Raw genomic sequence first — 15,171 nt, 5'->3', positions numbered from 1 at the left:
GACCTGTTTGTTTCCTCTCCACCTATCCTCTCCTCTATCCCTCTTCTATCCGCCTCCCACTCTCTCCCTATTTATTTCAAAACCCCCTTCCCCTCCCCCTTTTCTGATGAAGGGTCTAGGCCCGAAACGTCAGCCTCTCTGCTCCTATGATGCTGCTTGGCCTGCTGTGTTCATCCAGCCCTGCACCTTGTTGTCTCTTTTAAAAGTTGTCTGGGTATGCATTTCAAGCACTGTAACCCACAGGGCTATGGAAAATATGCAGTAAAGTGGGATTAAACTGAGTGGCTCATTGTTCGGTTGGCATACACGTTATGGGTCAGGTAGTTATTTTTTCTGCGCGATAAGCTTTTCATGATTTGCAGTTAACTGGCTTAAAATTTTTGTCTGCCAAAAGCACATAGTACGTTCTTGATATTGATCTGAGAACAGAACCTATTCTAATGCTGTAACCTTGAATACATTTAGTGGAATTGTTCATGCCAAAAGGTTGGCTCCTTATTTTAAGGTTTTCAATAAGAGCCACATAAATAACTGGACACAAAAGGGATTGATAATACTTATTGATTGCATTGTGTTTACATTTCTGCCATGGTGTGCTAATGTGATAAACAGATTCTGAAAGTGCCAATTCAGTCTCTAGTCTGTGCTCAGTTGGAAGATGCAGAAGCTGCGTGTTTTGTGTGTGTGCAGATGTCAGTGTCTGGCCCAGTTTGCTCAGCCTTGACAGATCCGAACCAGTCACAAAGAGCTGACTACAAATTCATACAAACTCAAAATAATTTGGACCCAATTCCTTATGAGATAAAATCTTTCATAAATGAAATATAAAGCAATGGATTTGCTGGCATGTGCATACAAACCACGTGGATTTATAGGTGCAACAAACAAAAACAGAAGTTGCTAGAAAAGCTCAGCATGTCTGGCAGCATCTGTGAAGAAAAAAATCAGAGTTAACATTTCGGGTCTGGTGACCCTTCCTCACAAACCACTGACCCCTTCTTAACTGGTGTTGCTGCTGTAAAATGGTGCACATGCAACAACCCCAATACATTCTGGATGAGCTTCAAAGGATGCTATCCTGACATCACATAGCCAAATCTGCTGATGTCATTCCAGGATTGGAAACTTGCATCATGTAGACTCAACCCATGAATTAATAAATCCCGTAACAAAGACCTTATGTACACCTGTCAAAGGTACCTGAATCTATGCTAATCAAAAAGTCACTCCACAAGTTGCATGGGAGGTGTTTTTTTCTGTAAATCTTTCTTTGACACAGTTGATGGAAGCTACATGCTGGATTCTGACATGTTTCTTGACAGTTTGCAAATAGAGCCAAGGAAGAGTCAAGATTAACCCAGGATAAGAGACAATTGTTGTAGTGCCTTTTGGTTTGAAACATGATCAAGAAGGAGAAAGAGAGGGGGCCGGGTCTGAAAAAAGAGACTGAAAGGGGAGACACTGTGACCATGCAATTTTAAAGAATCCTACTTCCACAACTTGTCCATCCCCATATGGTTCCGCTATCCACCACTGTCCTGTCCAATTCACATTCCCCATCAAGACATCCTCGGTTAGAATCGTACAATAAAGGCCATGAACAAAAGTTTGCATATTGCTGAAAAAAGAGCAAAACTTTTCATGTAAGACTGAACAGGACATTTCTCAAGAAATCCCAATTTGAAGGGAAGTCAACATTTTATAATGCATGAGAGGACACTGTTGATAGGTGAACAAATGGACCTGAGGTGTTGCAATGAATACCATACCAGTTAATGATGACCGACAGTTAACTGCCAAATGCTGTTTATTTTTTTAAACAGGCAAGTTGACTCTGGTCAGACATTGCATTGAAAAATGAACTTTCGAATGGCTGTCACTGTCTTGTTGAATTGATAAAAACCATAATGTATTATTTCCATTTGCAAAAAAAATTAATATATTTCCAATACTTTGAAGTACTGACACGGTGAACCTGACTGACTATGATAAATTGTCAGTGTAATTCTTCACAAATTTGGGATTATTTAGTAAATCCAGTCCAGTTGCAAAGCAACATCTAATGTTGGACACTGCAAGTGTGGGTGGGTTGGGGACAATTAATACCTTAGGTGTTGAGAACAGTACAAGAGATGTGCAGTTTGGTACGATCCTGGAGTTTTTGGGATATACGGCCTATACATCTAGTGTCAAATCGGCATTGAAATTCATAACTGTCCTGTAGGATAATGGATACCGTGGTCAGATCATTTCTTACTGTGTATCAAGCAAACTCATTAATGGCCCTAAGTATCACTCTTGGTCCTAAAAAGTGCCTAGTCTACCTCAGGTTGGGGAAGATATCGCCGAAGTTTGAGAAAAACGTTGAGCAATGCTGTTGCTGGCAATTGGAAGCACTATTAACAGAAATTTCACTGAGTTTCAATGTTGTGTTCAGTGTTTTTAATACAACTGCAGCCTTTTGAAAAGCCCACATTAACACCCACAAACCCCTGTGGTTGACTGCTCCAGAATCAGTACAGTGTCAGTCTGACTTCAGTTTCAAACTGCTTTTTACCCAAATTAGTTTTGTGGAGTCAGATATTTTCCCGACTGTTCATTCTGCACTCCCAAATCAGGAGCAAAATTTGCGCAATATAAGTCCGTTTGTTGTCACAACTACTTTGGCTATTGTTTTGCAACTTCTTCTCAGTAAAAGAACCTTGCCAGCAAGCTCCCCAACTCCACCTCGCCCTTGCCAAACCTTTAGCAACCAAACCAACTTTGTTTGCGATCAGTAACACGCAAAACAGGTTACGTGACCTTCATTACTCCATTTTTGACTTAAATCAAAAGTTCAGGTTCAGTGGGAATACCCGAACACCAAATATACCCTAACACCAACCTGCAGGTGTTATCAACAGGAAACGCTTCAACTCCATCAATGTTCAAATTACATGTGATAATCAATGGAAAATCTTGGAGGTCTGGGCAAAACATCCGGGCTGCTGCTGTAGAGGTCCCTTATCCTTCTACAATCCTTGGCGTTTGGGAGATAAAGGATACATGGTTTATGACACCTTTGTCAATCCCTCAGACTCTCATAGAATGAAGATACAATTTTGTTCATACTTCCACTGATGCCAATGTGGACTGTAGACTTCCTCAAGATGTGCTTTGATGCCTGGACTGCTCCAGCCAGAGCCTTGCAGTACAGCCAAGGAAGAGTGTGCGACATGACTGTGACATACAGAGGTAGCAAGAATTGTAGATGCTGAGGTAACACAGTGTGGAGCTGAAGGAACACAGCATGCCAGGCAGCATCAGAGGAGCGGGAAAGTTGATGTTTCAGGTTGAGAACCTTCTTCAGAAATGGGGGAGCGGGAAGGGAGCTCTGAAATGAACAGAGAGAGGAGGGGTGAGGCTGGGGAAGGCAGGTGGGATGGTGATAGGTGAGTGCAGGTAGGCAGTGATCGGGATTGGTCAGTGAGGTGGGACGGGCAGATGGGTGGGAGAGAAGGTGGACAAGTTGTGTCAGGTCAAGGAGCCGGGGATGAGAGGGAGGGTTGGTCATGGGATGAGGCCGGGGAGGGAGCGCGGGGTGGGTGTGAGGAGATTTTAAAACTGGTGAAATTCATGTTTAGGCCTTGGGAGGCTCTCAAGGCGGAATATGAGGTGCTGCTCCTCCAGTTTGTGGGTGGTGTCATTGTGGCGCTGGAGGAGGCCCAGGATGGACATGTCACCCAGGGAGTGGGAGAGGTTGTTAAAATGGTTGGCGACCGGAAGGTGGTGGTGTTTGTTGCGTACGGAGCGCAGGTGCTCTACAAAACGGTCACTGAATCTGCACTTGGTCTCACCGATGTAGAGGAGGCCACATCAGGAGCAGTGGATACAGTAGACCAAGTTGACGGATGTGCAGGAGAATCCCTCTCTGATATGAAAGGTTTGTTTTGTGCCTTGAATGGAGGTGAGGGGAGGTGTAAGGGCAGGTGTAGCACTTCCTGCGGTTGCAGGGAAAGGTGCCGGGTTGGTGGGGTTAGTGGGGAGTGTGGAGCAGACGAGGTAGTTGCAGAGAGAGCGGTCCCTATGAAAGGCAAATAGGGGTGGGGAGGGAAATATCTCTTTGGTCGTGGGGTTGGATTGTAGGTGGCAGAAGTGGAGGAGAATGATACGCTGGATGCAGAGGTTGGTGGGGTGATATGTGAGGATAAGGGGGATTCTCTCTTTATTTTTCTTGGAGGGAGGGGATGTGAGGGCAGAAGTGCGGGAAATGCAAGAGATGTGGTTGAGGGCATTTTCAATCACTGGAGGGGGGAGGTTGTGGTCCTTGAAATAGAAGGACATCTGGGATGTGCAGGAGTGGAACACCCCAACTTGGGAGCAGAAGTGGCGGAGGAATCGGGACTAAGTGATTGCATTCTTGCAGGAAGGTGGGTGAAAGGAGGTGTGTCTAGTAGCTATGGGAGTCGGTGGGCTTGAAACAGATGTCAATTTTGAGGTAGTCACCAGAGATGGAGATAGAGAGGTCCAGGAAGGAGAGGGAGGTATTGGAGATGGTCCAGGTGAATTTGAGATTGGGGTGAAAGGTATTATTAAAGTTGATGAACTGTTCAAGCTCCTCCTGAGAGCACGAGGCAGTGCCGATACAGTCATCAATGTAGTGGGGAAGAGGTGGGAGATAGTACCAGTGTAACAGCAGAAGAGGCACAAAACAAACCTTTCGTATCAGACAAGGGTTCACCTGCACATCTGTCAACTTGGTCTGCTGTATCCGCTGCTCCCGATGTGGCCTCCTCTACATCAGTGAGACCAAGCGTAGACTCAGAGGCCGTTTGGTAGAGCACTCCCTGGGCGACATGTCCGTTCTGGGCCTCCTCCAGTGTCACAATGACACCCCCTGCAAACTGGAGGAGCAACACCTCATATTCCGCCTCGGGAGCCTATAGCCCGATGGCCTAAACATGGAATTCACCAGTTTTAAAATCTCCCCATCCCCGACCTCATCCCATGACCACCCTTCCCTTTGATCCCTGCCTCCTTAACCTGACACAGCCTGTCCATCTTCTCTCCCACCTATCCACCCCACCCACCTCACTGACCAACTCCCACCACTCCCTACCTGCACTCACCTATCACCATCCCATCTACCTTCCCAACCCCATCCCTCCTCTCTCTATTTATTTCTGAACTCCCTTCCCCCTCCCCCATTTCTGAAGCAGGGTCTCGACCCGCAACATCAACGTTCTAGCTCCTCTGATGCTGTTCTTCCAGCTCCATACTGCATTATGACTGTGACATGCTGTGCTTTACACAACTGGAGTGGACAAAAGAACTGTGTCCTGCATGTAGACAGAATAAGGAGTCAACAGCAGTCTCCTGAGGATGAAGATGAGGATCAGGACATTGATGAGGATGGCTGGCCAGGACAGCATGTCAGAGCAGAGCATTGTTGAAACCAAGAACTAGGGATAATCTGATGGAGACCTGCTTCCAAAATGAATGAGCTGGTTTGGATTTCATTTAGTTTGTTAAGGTTCTTTAGTAATCTGATAAGTAGCCCCTGCTTAGTATAAAGGACAGGAAAACCTTGTTCCTTTTGCTGTCCATGACCTTTTGTGTTACTGAATGCATACTTCATTATTGATCTACCCATATGCTTGATACTTTCGGGTGATCCACTTTCAAGTGTCTATACATTATTTTTCCACTGACCATTAGGGGGAAAAGCAGCTGTCGGTGAACCAGTATAGCATGGCACTAAGGTTATGTAGCTCTTAAGACTTTGAGCAGCATATCAGATCCGAGTATTGTAAAGTAAAGTCTGTTTTATTAGCCGGGAGATTGAGAAGAAGTCTGAGGAACCTTCTTCTGATACTTCCAACACTGATCATCCTTCTGAAATGTTTTAGAGTTCACATAAACTGTTAAGTTGCCTTGAAATGCTTGAAATCCTCAAGGACTGTGTTGAACCAGCAGGAAGCAGTGCTTTGTACGACTTTACTCGTAAGACCATAAACTATAGGAGCAGAATTAGGAAATTCGGCTTATTGAATCTTCTCCACCATTTGATCATGACTGATATGTTTCTCAACCCTATTCTCCTGCCTTTTTCCCACAACCCACTCGATGAGGAGGCCTCCACAGACTTCTGAAACTATGAGTTCCACAATTTTCCCACCCTCTGGCTGAAAGAAATTACTCCTCATCTCAGTTCTAAATCTTTTCTCCTAGTGGAAACATCTTCTCCATATCCACTCCATCCAGACCTTTCAGTATTCTGTAGGTTTCAATGAAATCCCCCGCATCCTTCTGAACACCGTCAAATACATACCCAGAATCCTCAACTACTGCAGAAATCTTAAGCTGTTTATTCCCAGGATCATCCTCCTAAACCTCCACTGGATACCTTCCAAGGCCAATGCATCCTTCCTTAGATACAGGGCTCAGCAGCATAGTGTGCTAAGAGAAAGACTGGACAAATGAACATATGTTTGGACAGCCTCATTGACAGCGTACACGCTTGAAAAGCTGATAGAATGAACCGTTCCCTTCAGAGGTGTAGAGTAATCACTGATTCCTTCCTCTCACTCACAAGTGGATGTAAGTGTGGCACGATGCATGTAGACCAAGCTCTAGAACAATCTCTGGACGCTGTTTAGCCTCAATGTTGTCCATCTATAAATGCAATGCCTTGTCTGTGGTCAACAATATTACATTTCCAAGATCTGTGATGTCTGAGACTATCTGTAATTGAAGAGTCAGTTGCTTGTGAGAGATGAGCAAAGCTTTGTGATTACAACTCATTTCATCCTGGGGATGTCTAGAGGTGCTGCTCATCACGAACACATGGTCCAACAGTGAAAATTACACTACAGCAGACATTTAATCATTACATGTGAAGATATAATTTAAAAATGAAAATTTCAAATAATATGTCACTAGTGCCACCTGTGTGCCTCATTAGTTTCTTCCTTCCTCTGTCTCTCTGTCCCTCTAAGTGCAGTTCCCATTTCATCTGGGCTGGATGGAGCTGCTCTGTAGTTGATCCTGTTTGTCTGGGAGATGTGGTTGATCAGATCCTGTCTCCCTGAGAGGAAGGAGCACATGGATTGATGGTGAGATTCCCCATGCCTGTTTCTCCTTGCTATTAATGCCGAACACCTAGAGTACATGTCAGAACCACCCTGCTCATGGAGACTGCCAGATGCACAAATGTTAGAGCTAGCATGCTGCTGATAATGTTAGTGGACCCCTCCAACCTTCAATCCAGTTTATGGAATGAATCTGATCAATCTGTCTGCTGTTCCCATGTCTGTCTATGCATTTGAACAAAGTTATCAATAGCTGCAATTGTGGGATTATCCTTGGTGCCTGATCTCCAGCAATCCTCTGAGTGCCAGGGAACTGGGGCATTTCCTCCCCATCCGGCTGCAGAGATGTGTCAGTGATGGTGCTACCCAGGCTGACTGGCAACCATGAATCTCACTCGACAAGACACTAACTACATTTGGGAAAATTCCATCCATTGTCTTTACAAGTTAATATATGCAACAGAAAATTTACATTGCTTTGTTATTATTTTCAGAGAATGAATATTTACATAAAAGCAAAGAAGGAAATGTTATCCGCATTAATATTGAAACAGGGAAAACAAGTAACGTTATATCTAACACCACATTTGTAAGTACCTTCCTTATTTTATACTTTAAAGGTTAAGAACCCTATGTCCTAGCACTGATACTTTACCAATGACATTTGTCATGAAATTTGCATCAAACCAATTCTAGCAAAGTAAAGTTGCAAACATGGGTAATTAATTTAAACAACGTAAAAGTGTCATCATTATATAGACTGAAATTTAATGAAACATAAGAGTAGAACCAACAAATGTAAAAACATCTTGCAAGATTGTTGAATGGAGAAATCAGTACAGTTTATCAATATTGTCTATGCATTTCAATAAAATGGGCAAAAAAAGCCATAAATGGTTGACTAAAGAAGTAAAGAATGAATCTCATCAAGATCTCATCAACCAAGCCAACCTCAAGCAGGTGATGCCACAATACCACCAACGCACCTCCTGCCCCACCAGGGGACCGAACATTCTGGACCACCACTAACACAACCATCAAAGATGCCTACTGCTCAATCCCCATCCACACTTCGGAAAATCCGACCATGGCGCTGTGTTCCTCCTCCCAGCTTACAAGCAGAAGCTGAAATGGGAGAATCCTTCATGAAAAGAAGTACTGTGCTGGCCCAAGGCAGTGGAAGATTGTCTCCAGGACTGCTTGGACTTGGTGTACTGGACCATGTTCAAGTGTTCAGCAGAAAACCTAGACAAATGTGCCATCACCGTCACGGACTTCATTAGCGAATGCATGGAGGACTGTGTACCAAAGAAGTCAGTCTTGAGTGTTCCCCAATCATAAACCTTGGATGAACCAGGAAATCCACTCCCAACTGAAGACCAGAAGTGCAGTATTCAAGTTGGGTGACCTGGGCTAATACAGAAAATCCAGATATGACCTCCACAAAGCCATCAGAGAGGCCAAGAGACAGTACCGGACCAAGTTAGAGGCCCAGACCTACCAAACAGACTCATGTTTACTTTTGCCGATGTTGAGAGACAAATGTTTTCATTGCACCATGGGATACAAAATGAAACAGTGTATGATAGCGGATAATGACACGTCCCTCCCTGACATACTCAATGCTTTCTACGCTCAGTTTGAGCAGAATGCCATCAGCGTGGCGACACCTGACCCAACAGCCCCACCTGTTCCCTCTGTCACAGCTTCAGAAGTCAGATCGATCTTCCTGGGAGTCAACCCAAGGAAAGTGACGGGTCCGGACGGTGTCCCCGGCCGAGCACTCAGATCCTGTGTGGACCAACTGGTGGAGGTATTCACTGACATCTTCAACCTCTCCCTCCTACAAGCCGCAGTCCCTACCTGTTTTAAGAAGTCCCCACTTGCTTCAAGAAGATCACCATCATCCCCGACCCAAGAAAACACATGCAGTGTGCCTTAATGACTACTGCCCAGTGTCTCTGACTTCAATAATCATGAAGTGCTTCGAGAGGCTGGTCATGGCCCACATCAGTTCCAGTCTCCCAGCCTGCCTCCATCCTCTACAGTTTGCCTACTGACATAACAGATCCACAGAGGATGCCATATCCTTAGTCCAGCACTCATCCCTGGAACATCTGGACAACAAAGACACCTACGTCAGACTCCTACTCATTGACTACAGCTCTGCCTTCAACACCATTATTACCTCCACACTGATCTCAAAACTCCATGACATTGGTCTAAGCTCTACCCTCTGCAATTGGATCCTCAGCTTTCTGACCCATAGGCCACAATCAGTGAGGATAGGTAACTGCACCTCCTCCACAATAACCCTCAACACATTGGAGCCCCCCAAGGATGCGTCCTCAGCCCCTTAGTGTAGTCCCTGTACACTGACGACTGTGTTGCCAAATTCCGAACGCACAGCATCTACGAGTTCACTGACAACACTACCATAGTGGGATGGATGTCTAACAATGATGAGTCAAAATACAGAAGGGAGATAGAGGGCTCGGTGACGTGGTGCAATGAAAACATTTGTCTCTCAACATTGGAAAAACTGAAGAACTGATCATTGTCTTCAGAAAGAAAGAAGGAGAACACACGCCCGTCTACAATAACAGAACTGAGGTTGAGAGAGCAAAGAGCATCAAGTTCCTCAGAGTGACATAACCGACGACATGTCCTGGACTTCCCACATAGATGAAACAGTCAAGAAGGCAGAGCAACGCCTCTGCTTCTTCAGGCGGCTCAGGAAATTTGGCATGTTCATAAGGTCCCTCACTAACTTCTGTAGATGCACCACTGAAAACATGCTGTCCGGGTGCATAACAGCCTGATATAGCAACTGCTCTGCCCAGGACAGTAAGAAACTGCACAAGGTGTTGTGCACAGCCCAGACCATCATGAAAGCCAGCCTTCCATCCATTGACTCAATTTACACAGCTCACTGCTGCATAAAGGCGGCCAACATCATTACAGACCCATCAAAGACCTGGCAATGACCTCCTACAGCCTCTTCCGTCAGGGAGAAGATACAGAAGCCTGAACACACGCACAAGTAGGTTCAGGAACAGCTTCTTTCCGGCTGTTATCAGACTGTTGAATGGACTCTAACCTCAAATATTGTAAACTGCAATGTAACATTTTTGTCTCTAAGTCATTTTGATCCATACATCCTTTGCTTGCTGTGATCCGCTTGTACCACTTGTGAACATAGCTTTTCACTGTATTTCGATGCACATGACAATAAACTCAATCAAATCAATCATCAATGACAGTTCTGTTTGAATAACAGGTGACAAATATTAATAGGTATGATTAAAGAAACAGCCCTAATCTGCTTTTACCACAGCAGGGCAATGGTTATTTGCAAGTGGCAAGCTAGCCTGTAGCACTCTACAATGATGGTATAGTTGTGCTTACTCAAACCTCTCTGTAATTTGAACAAACATCCTCCCTCCAACCCCACCCCAGTGCAAACACACCTTTAGTTCACTCCACTCTTGATGTATGTGTCTTCAGCTGTCACAGCCTGAAGTTTGGCATTCCCTTCTGAAACCACTCCACCTCTCTTTCAAACACTGCTTAAAACATTCCTTTCTAGCCAAGTAGCTTTTGGTCATCTGCCAAAATGTGTTGAATGCTGCCCCTTGAAAGCAGCTTGAGTTGTTTTATTAAATTAAAAGTGCTAGGGAAATATCATATTTTGTTGAAGGTATCAAACTGTCTAGGTATTGGATTGAATTATCTGAACTGAAATGATCATATGTGACCATAAGTATATGTGATGAGTTGCTAATGGGAAGATAGACAATTTTTTTTTTAGTTTCTGATTACATTGGTTTTATAATGTACTGAAGATCTGTTCACTCACAATGTCTAAGATCTTTGTGGACTGTATTAAAGAAATAAAGGAGTTACAAAAATAAAAGACGAGGTAAGTTTCTTGAGTATTAATTTTGCTTTTACCTTCAATTTACAGGATGAGGTCCAAGCTGGTTATTATACTGTTTCAGCTAATGGAAATTATGCTCTTCTGGAAAGCAATTATTCAAAGGTAAGATATTTAAGCAATCCTTATTATTGTTATTGTCAAAGTAAAATAACAATGCATCAGGCCTCCTATTCGAGAATCATTTGCAAATGTGGAAAGGTTTGTTTTTAGAGGAACCTTTCATGGTAAGACGGGGCTATGACACAACCTCTGTATCCCTGTGATCTTTCAAATAATACCTCCATTATTAACATTGTCATCATGAAGAGTTTTAATTCTTGACAAACATACCTTTTAATTTTGTTGTGACATTTTATATTTCGTCCTGGAATTTACTGATTAACTTAATATTTTATCTCGAATGAAATTATGCAAGAAACAGACTCTGTATCAACATTTTTCTCAAAAAAGATTTAAGTAGATGTCAGATTTCTGTAATCGCTGTAATCTTCTAATATAGGGTCCATTATTAGTTGAATTTTAAAGAAAGACTGCACATCATCTTATTGCCATGCACGTCTGAGTTTAGTCCAGGATTTGGGTGAAAATGTAAATCACCTCATGGGAAAGTAGCCGCTGACAGCAAACAGGAAAAATAGAGTAAGTGCCAAAGTAGGACACTTCCCAGCAGAGTCACCATCAAGAGGAATGGGAGTTCACTTCGTGCTATTAAACCCTTATCAGGAAGGCAGACTATGGCCTAAGAGCCCATTGACTCCAATAAATACTGGCATTTGAATAGAAAATGAAGGTTGTAGAATGTATTTGCAGAAAGAAAATAGTGGAACAGTGCATTGCCAACCCCTTACAAAAGAAAAATTCAATACATCCATTGTACCTCTGTTTAGGATAAATTTTCAACACTTTTAGACCAGCTTTCATATTAATTCATTTCACGACATGTTTCTTCCATAAGCCAGTTCTTGTTACATGTATTATATGCCATGAGGTGGCATAGCTGCTTGCATTAAAAATTATATTCCCATATTGGTATAATATGAACTGACTGGGATATTTAAGAAATTTGAATGCCTGCTTCTTGTGGTTGGATAGTTTTTTTCTGTATTGATCTTTGTGCTTCAGCTAAGTCATTCATATTTCTTTTATGAGTTTCTTTTCTATCTGCTGTTGTGCCATCTCACAGTTTATCTGATCTGAGATCCACCTCTTCTTGCTCCCTTCCCCTAGTCCTAAATTGACTTACCATTCAATTTGCATTATCATGTAGCACGATGAAGGAAGGAAATGCTTCCCTCTCTTAGGGAACTGTCCTGTCTTTTTTTAAAATCTGCCTTCATCATTCCCTTCCACCAAAACCGACCTCCCGAACCCGCACTTCAAATTCATCCTTGGTCGTGCTGCTTGAAATTTGCCATCCTGTTTCAAATCCCCACATCCTTTTCATAGCTGTTGAGTGTGTTGTGGCCTCCCAAATCTATATCCACCTTTCTAGCAAATCCGTATTTGAACATTTCCTATCTTTTTTCTACTTGAGCTATAGCATTGAATCATACCTACATTTGCTTTGATTAAAACGTCAGTGTCCTGTCTCTGCTCATTCTTCTTGACCAGTCTGCAGGTTTTAACATGATTGACAACATCATCCCCCCAAACCTCTCTGTCCAGCTGACCATGACTGCTCTCACCAGGTTTTACTGGAACATACTCTGTCACAGCCACAGTATCTCCTGAAATTGTTACTCTTCTGACTTCTGCACTTCAAGTTCTGTAAAGAGATTTCATTGCCAGCCTCCTATTTCTTACCTACATACTGTTTCTGAGCAATTTGATTTGGAAATTTGTCCTACACATATTCGATACCCAATTCCTCATAGAGCATTACAGCATGGAAAGGGGCCCCTAGTTTGACATTGTAAAGACAAATCGTTATCTTCAGCACTCACCACAAACTCCATTGCCTTGCCACTAATTACAACCCCCTCCCTGATCACTGTCTCAGACTGAACCAGACTGCTCGCAGACTCAGCATTCTATTTGATCCTGAGTTGAACTTCCTACTCTGTATTCATTCCAACACAAAGGTAACTTAATAGCAACTTCGTAATGTCACCTATCTCCATCAAACCGATCATCCCCATTTGTGATACTTCATGATTCAACTATTCCGATGTTCTTCTGGCTGGCCTTCTGTTTTCTATTCTCCCTAAACTTGTACACATTAAAAACTCATAGCCCCTATCCGAGATTGCACCATATTCTGTTTACCCATCACCCTTAGGGTAATTGATCTATATTGAGCCCTAGTCTATTGGAACATTTAATTTCTGTATGTTTTTTCCATTTAAATTATCACTTTCATCTTCAAATCGCTTCTTGTTCTTGCCTCTCCCTGTCTGTGCAATTTTCTTCAACCTTACAAGTTCTAATCACTCTGCATTCCTCCAGCAGTAGCCCATGTGTTCCCCCACTGCACCCACTATTGATAGCTGTGCCTTCAGCCCTAAAGGTTCAGGGCTGGATTCTTCCCGTCAACCTCTTAGCTTTTCCACCTCTCCCTCTCCTCTAACATGGTCCTTAAAACCTTTTGCCTTTAATCAAACATTTAGCAACCAGTTCTAACATCTTTTTTGGCTCAACGTAAACCTTTGTTTGATTAAACTCTTGTGAACTGTCTTAAAATGTTTTACTACATTATTAGTCCTGTACAAAAAACATTGTTGTTTACTCGAACTTTCTCTTGATTTCTTCACAGCTATGGAGACATTCTTTTACAGCCTCATATTCTATTTATGATTTAAAATCCAGGTTGGTAACTTTTGGATGAAGATACTGAGCATGTTTTCTTTGTTGTTATTTGTACTTAATACAAAATCTTTTTTTTTCTCTATTTTTAAAATATTTTCCTCTGTAGACAGTTCGTGGCCAACACAAATCTGCCCCAGCAAATCCAGTACATCGCATGGGCCCCAGTGGGTCATACCTTGGTTAGTTAAATATATTTAACTGTGTTTCTCAAAATTGAATGTGTTGATCTTTCATTACATTTCAAATCGAGCATGAAGAATAATGAATAGTACAGAATAATTTTAATGCAAACATTTCATAATATATTATTGTTTTTTAAAATCAAATTTGTAATTATTTACTAAATTTTCACAGAAGTTTCCACTTCTGGTTTTATTTCTGGATTTTTGGAACAGAAGCTAGAATAATGGTAGATTTGTTCATTATTCATCACTTAAGTATTGACAACTTAATAGCTTTTTAATATGGCTCTTTTCCCACCTTTAGGTCTACGTTTGGAATTACAATATTTATCTTAAGACTGATCCCACAAGCTCTTCTATAAATATAACAACCAATGGAAAGAAAAATGAAATCTACAATGGGATACCTGATTGGATTTATGAGGGTAAATGAATGTTTATGAAAAGTATAATGTATGTGGATATACACTATTTTGCTCATAAAGTAGAAGTAACTTTCTGAAGAAGATATTCATTTCCCTACAACATTTTTGCTTGCCTTGCCAAAAGTTTCCTCCTCCTTTCTCTTCACTTTTTTTCACTTCTATTGATTGATTAGGTTATGGTCCATCCTGGAACATGGGTACTACTTATCATCTCCAAACCTTTGGGTCAATGGGAAAGGAGAATTTATTGTTAATCAATGCACTCTGTACACAGATGCCTTGTTTAGTTTTGTTTGTTTGGAGCATTAACACTGTTTGGCTAGTTTTCCTAAGCCTTGCAAAATGGCATCATAAAGAAGGTGGATTCTGTTGCGTGGAACAAGTAATTGCCTTTCCAGCATTCTTGTGGGTAAGAAGTAATGAGAATGCTTTCCCCCCAACCCTCTAAGCTACTGGGATCTGATGTCCTCCCAGCCTTGCAACATGACTAGGTTATTTGATCCATTGTGTCTGCACTGCCTTGATGAACAAACATTATGACTTACTACCGCTCTCCTGCTTCTTCACCATAACCCTACATGTTATTTCTATTCACATAACCCTCTGATGGCCTCTTGAATGTCTTGATGGAACCTGCTTCTACTATACTTCCAGGCAATGCAATCCAAACCCAAAACATTCGGTATGTTAAAAAGCATTTCACCAGCGTCACATTTGCTTTTTTTGCAAATTTACTTTAAATCTGTGCC

The 15,171-nt window shown here is 42.4% G+C and overlaps 1 protein-coding gene across 6 annotated transcripts in view; it reads left to right on the top strand.

Moving 5' to 3' along the window:
- Positions 1 to 15,171, top strand: part of LOC109936409 (prolyl endopeptidase FAP-like) — a 76,802-nt gene that overhangs the window by 20,140 nt on the left and 41,491 nt on the right. For all 6 annotated transcript variants that reach the window (XM_048598801.1, XM_048598800.1, XM_048598799.1 and 3 more), the window contains 5 exons: positions 7,565 to 7,659; positions 11,038 to 11,112; positions 13,763 to 13,815; positions 13,922 to 13,994; positions 14,302 to 14,422. In XM_048598801.1, the coding sequence (XP_048454758.1) occupies positions 7,565 to 7,659; positions 11,038 to 11,112; positions 13,763 to 13,815; positions 13,922 to 13,994; positions 14,302 to 14,422 (417 nt within the window). The remainder of the gene's footprint in view (positions 1 to 7,564; positions 7,660 to 11,037; positions 11,113 to 13,762; positions 13,816 to 13,921; positions 13,995 to 14,301; positions 14,423 to 15,171) is intronic.

The sequence above is a fragment of the Rhincodon typus genome, chromosome 7 (genome assembly GCF_021869965.1).
Source record: "Rhincodon typus isolate 14 chromosome 7, sRhiTyp1.1, whole genome shotgun sequence".
Lineage (NCBI taxonomy): Eukaryota > Metazoa > Chordata > Chondrichthyes > Orectolobiformes > Rhincodontidae > Rhincodon > Rhincodon typus.
Note: the sequence above shows the minus strand (reverse complement) of the source record. Positions and strands in the feature narration are given on the sequence as shown.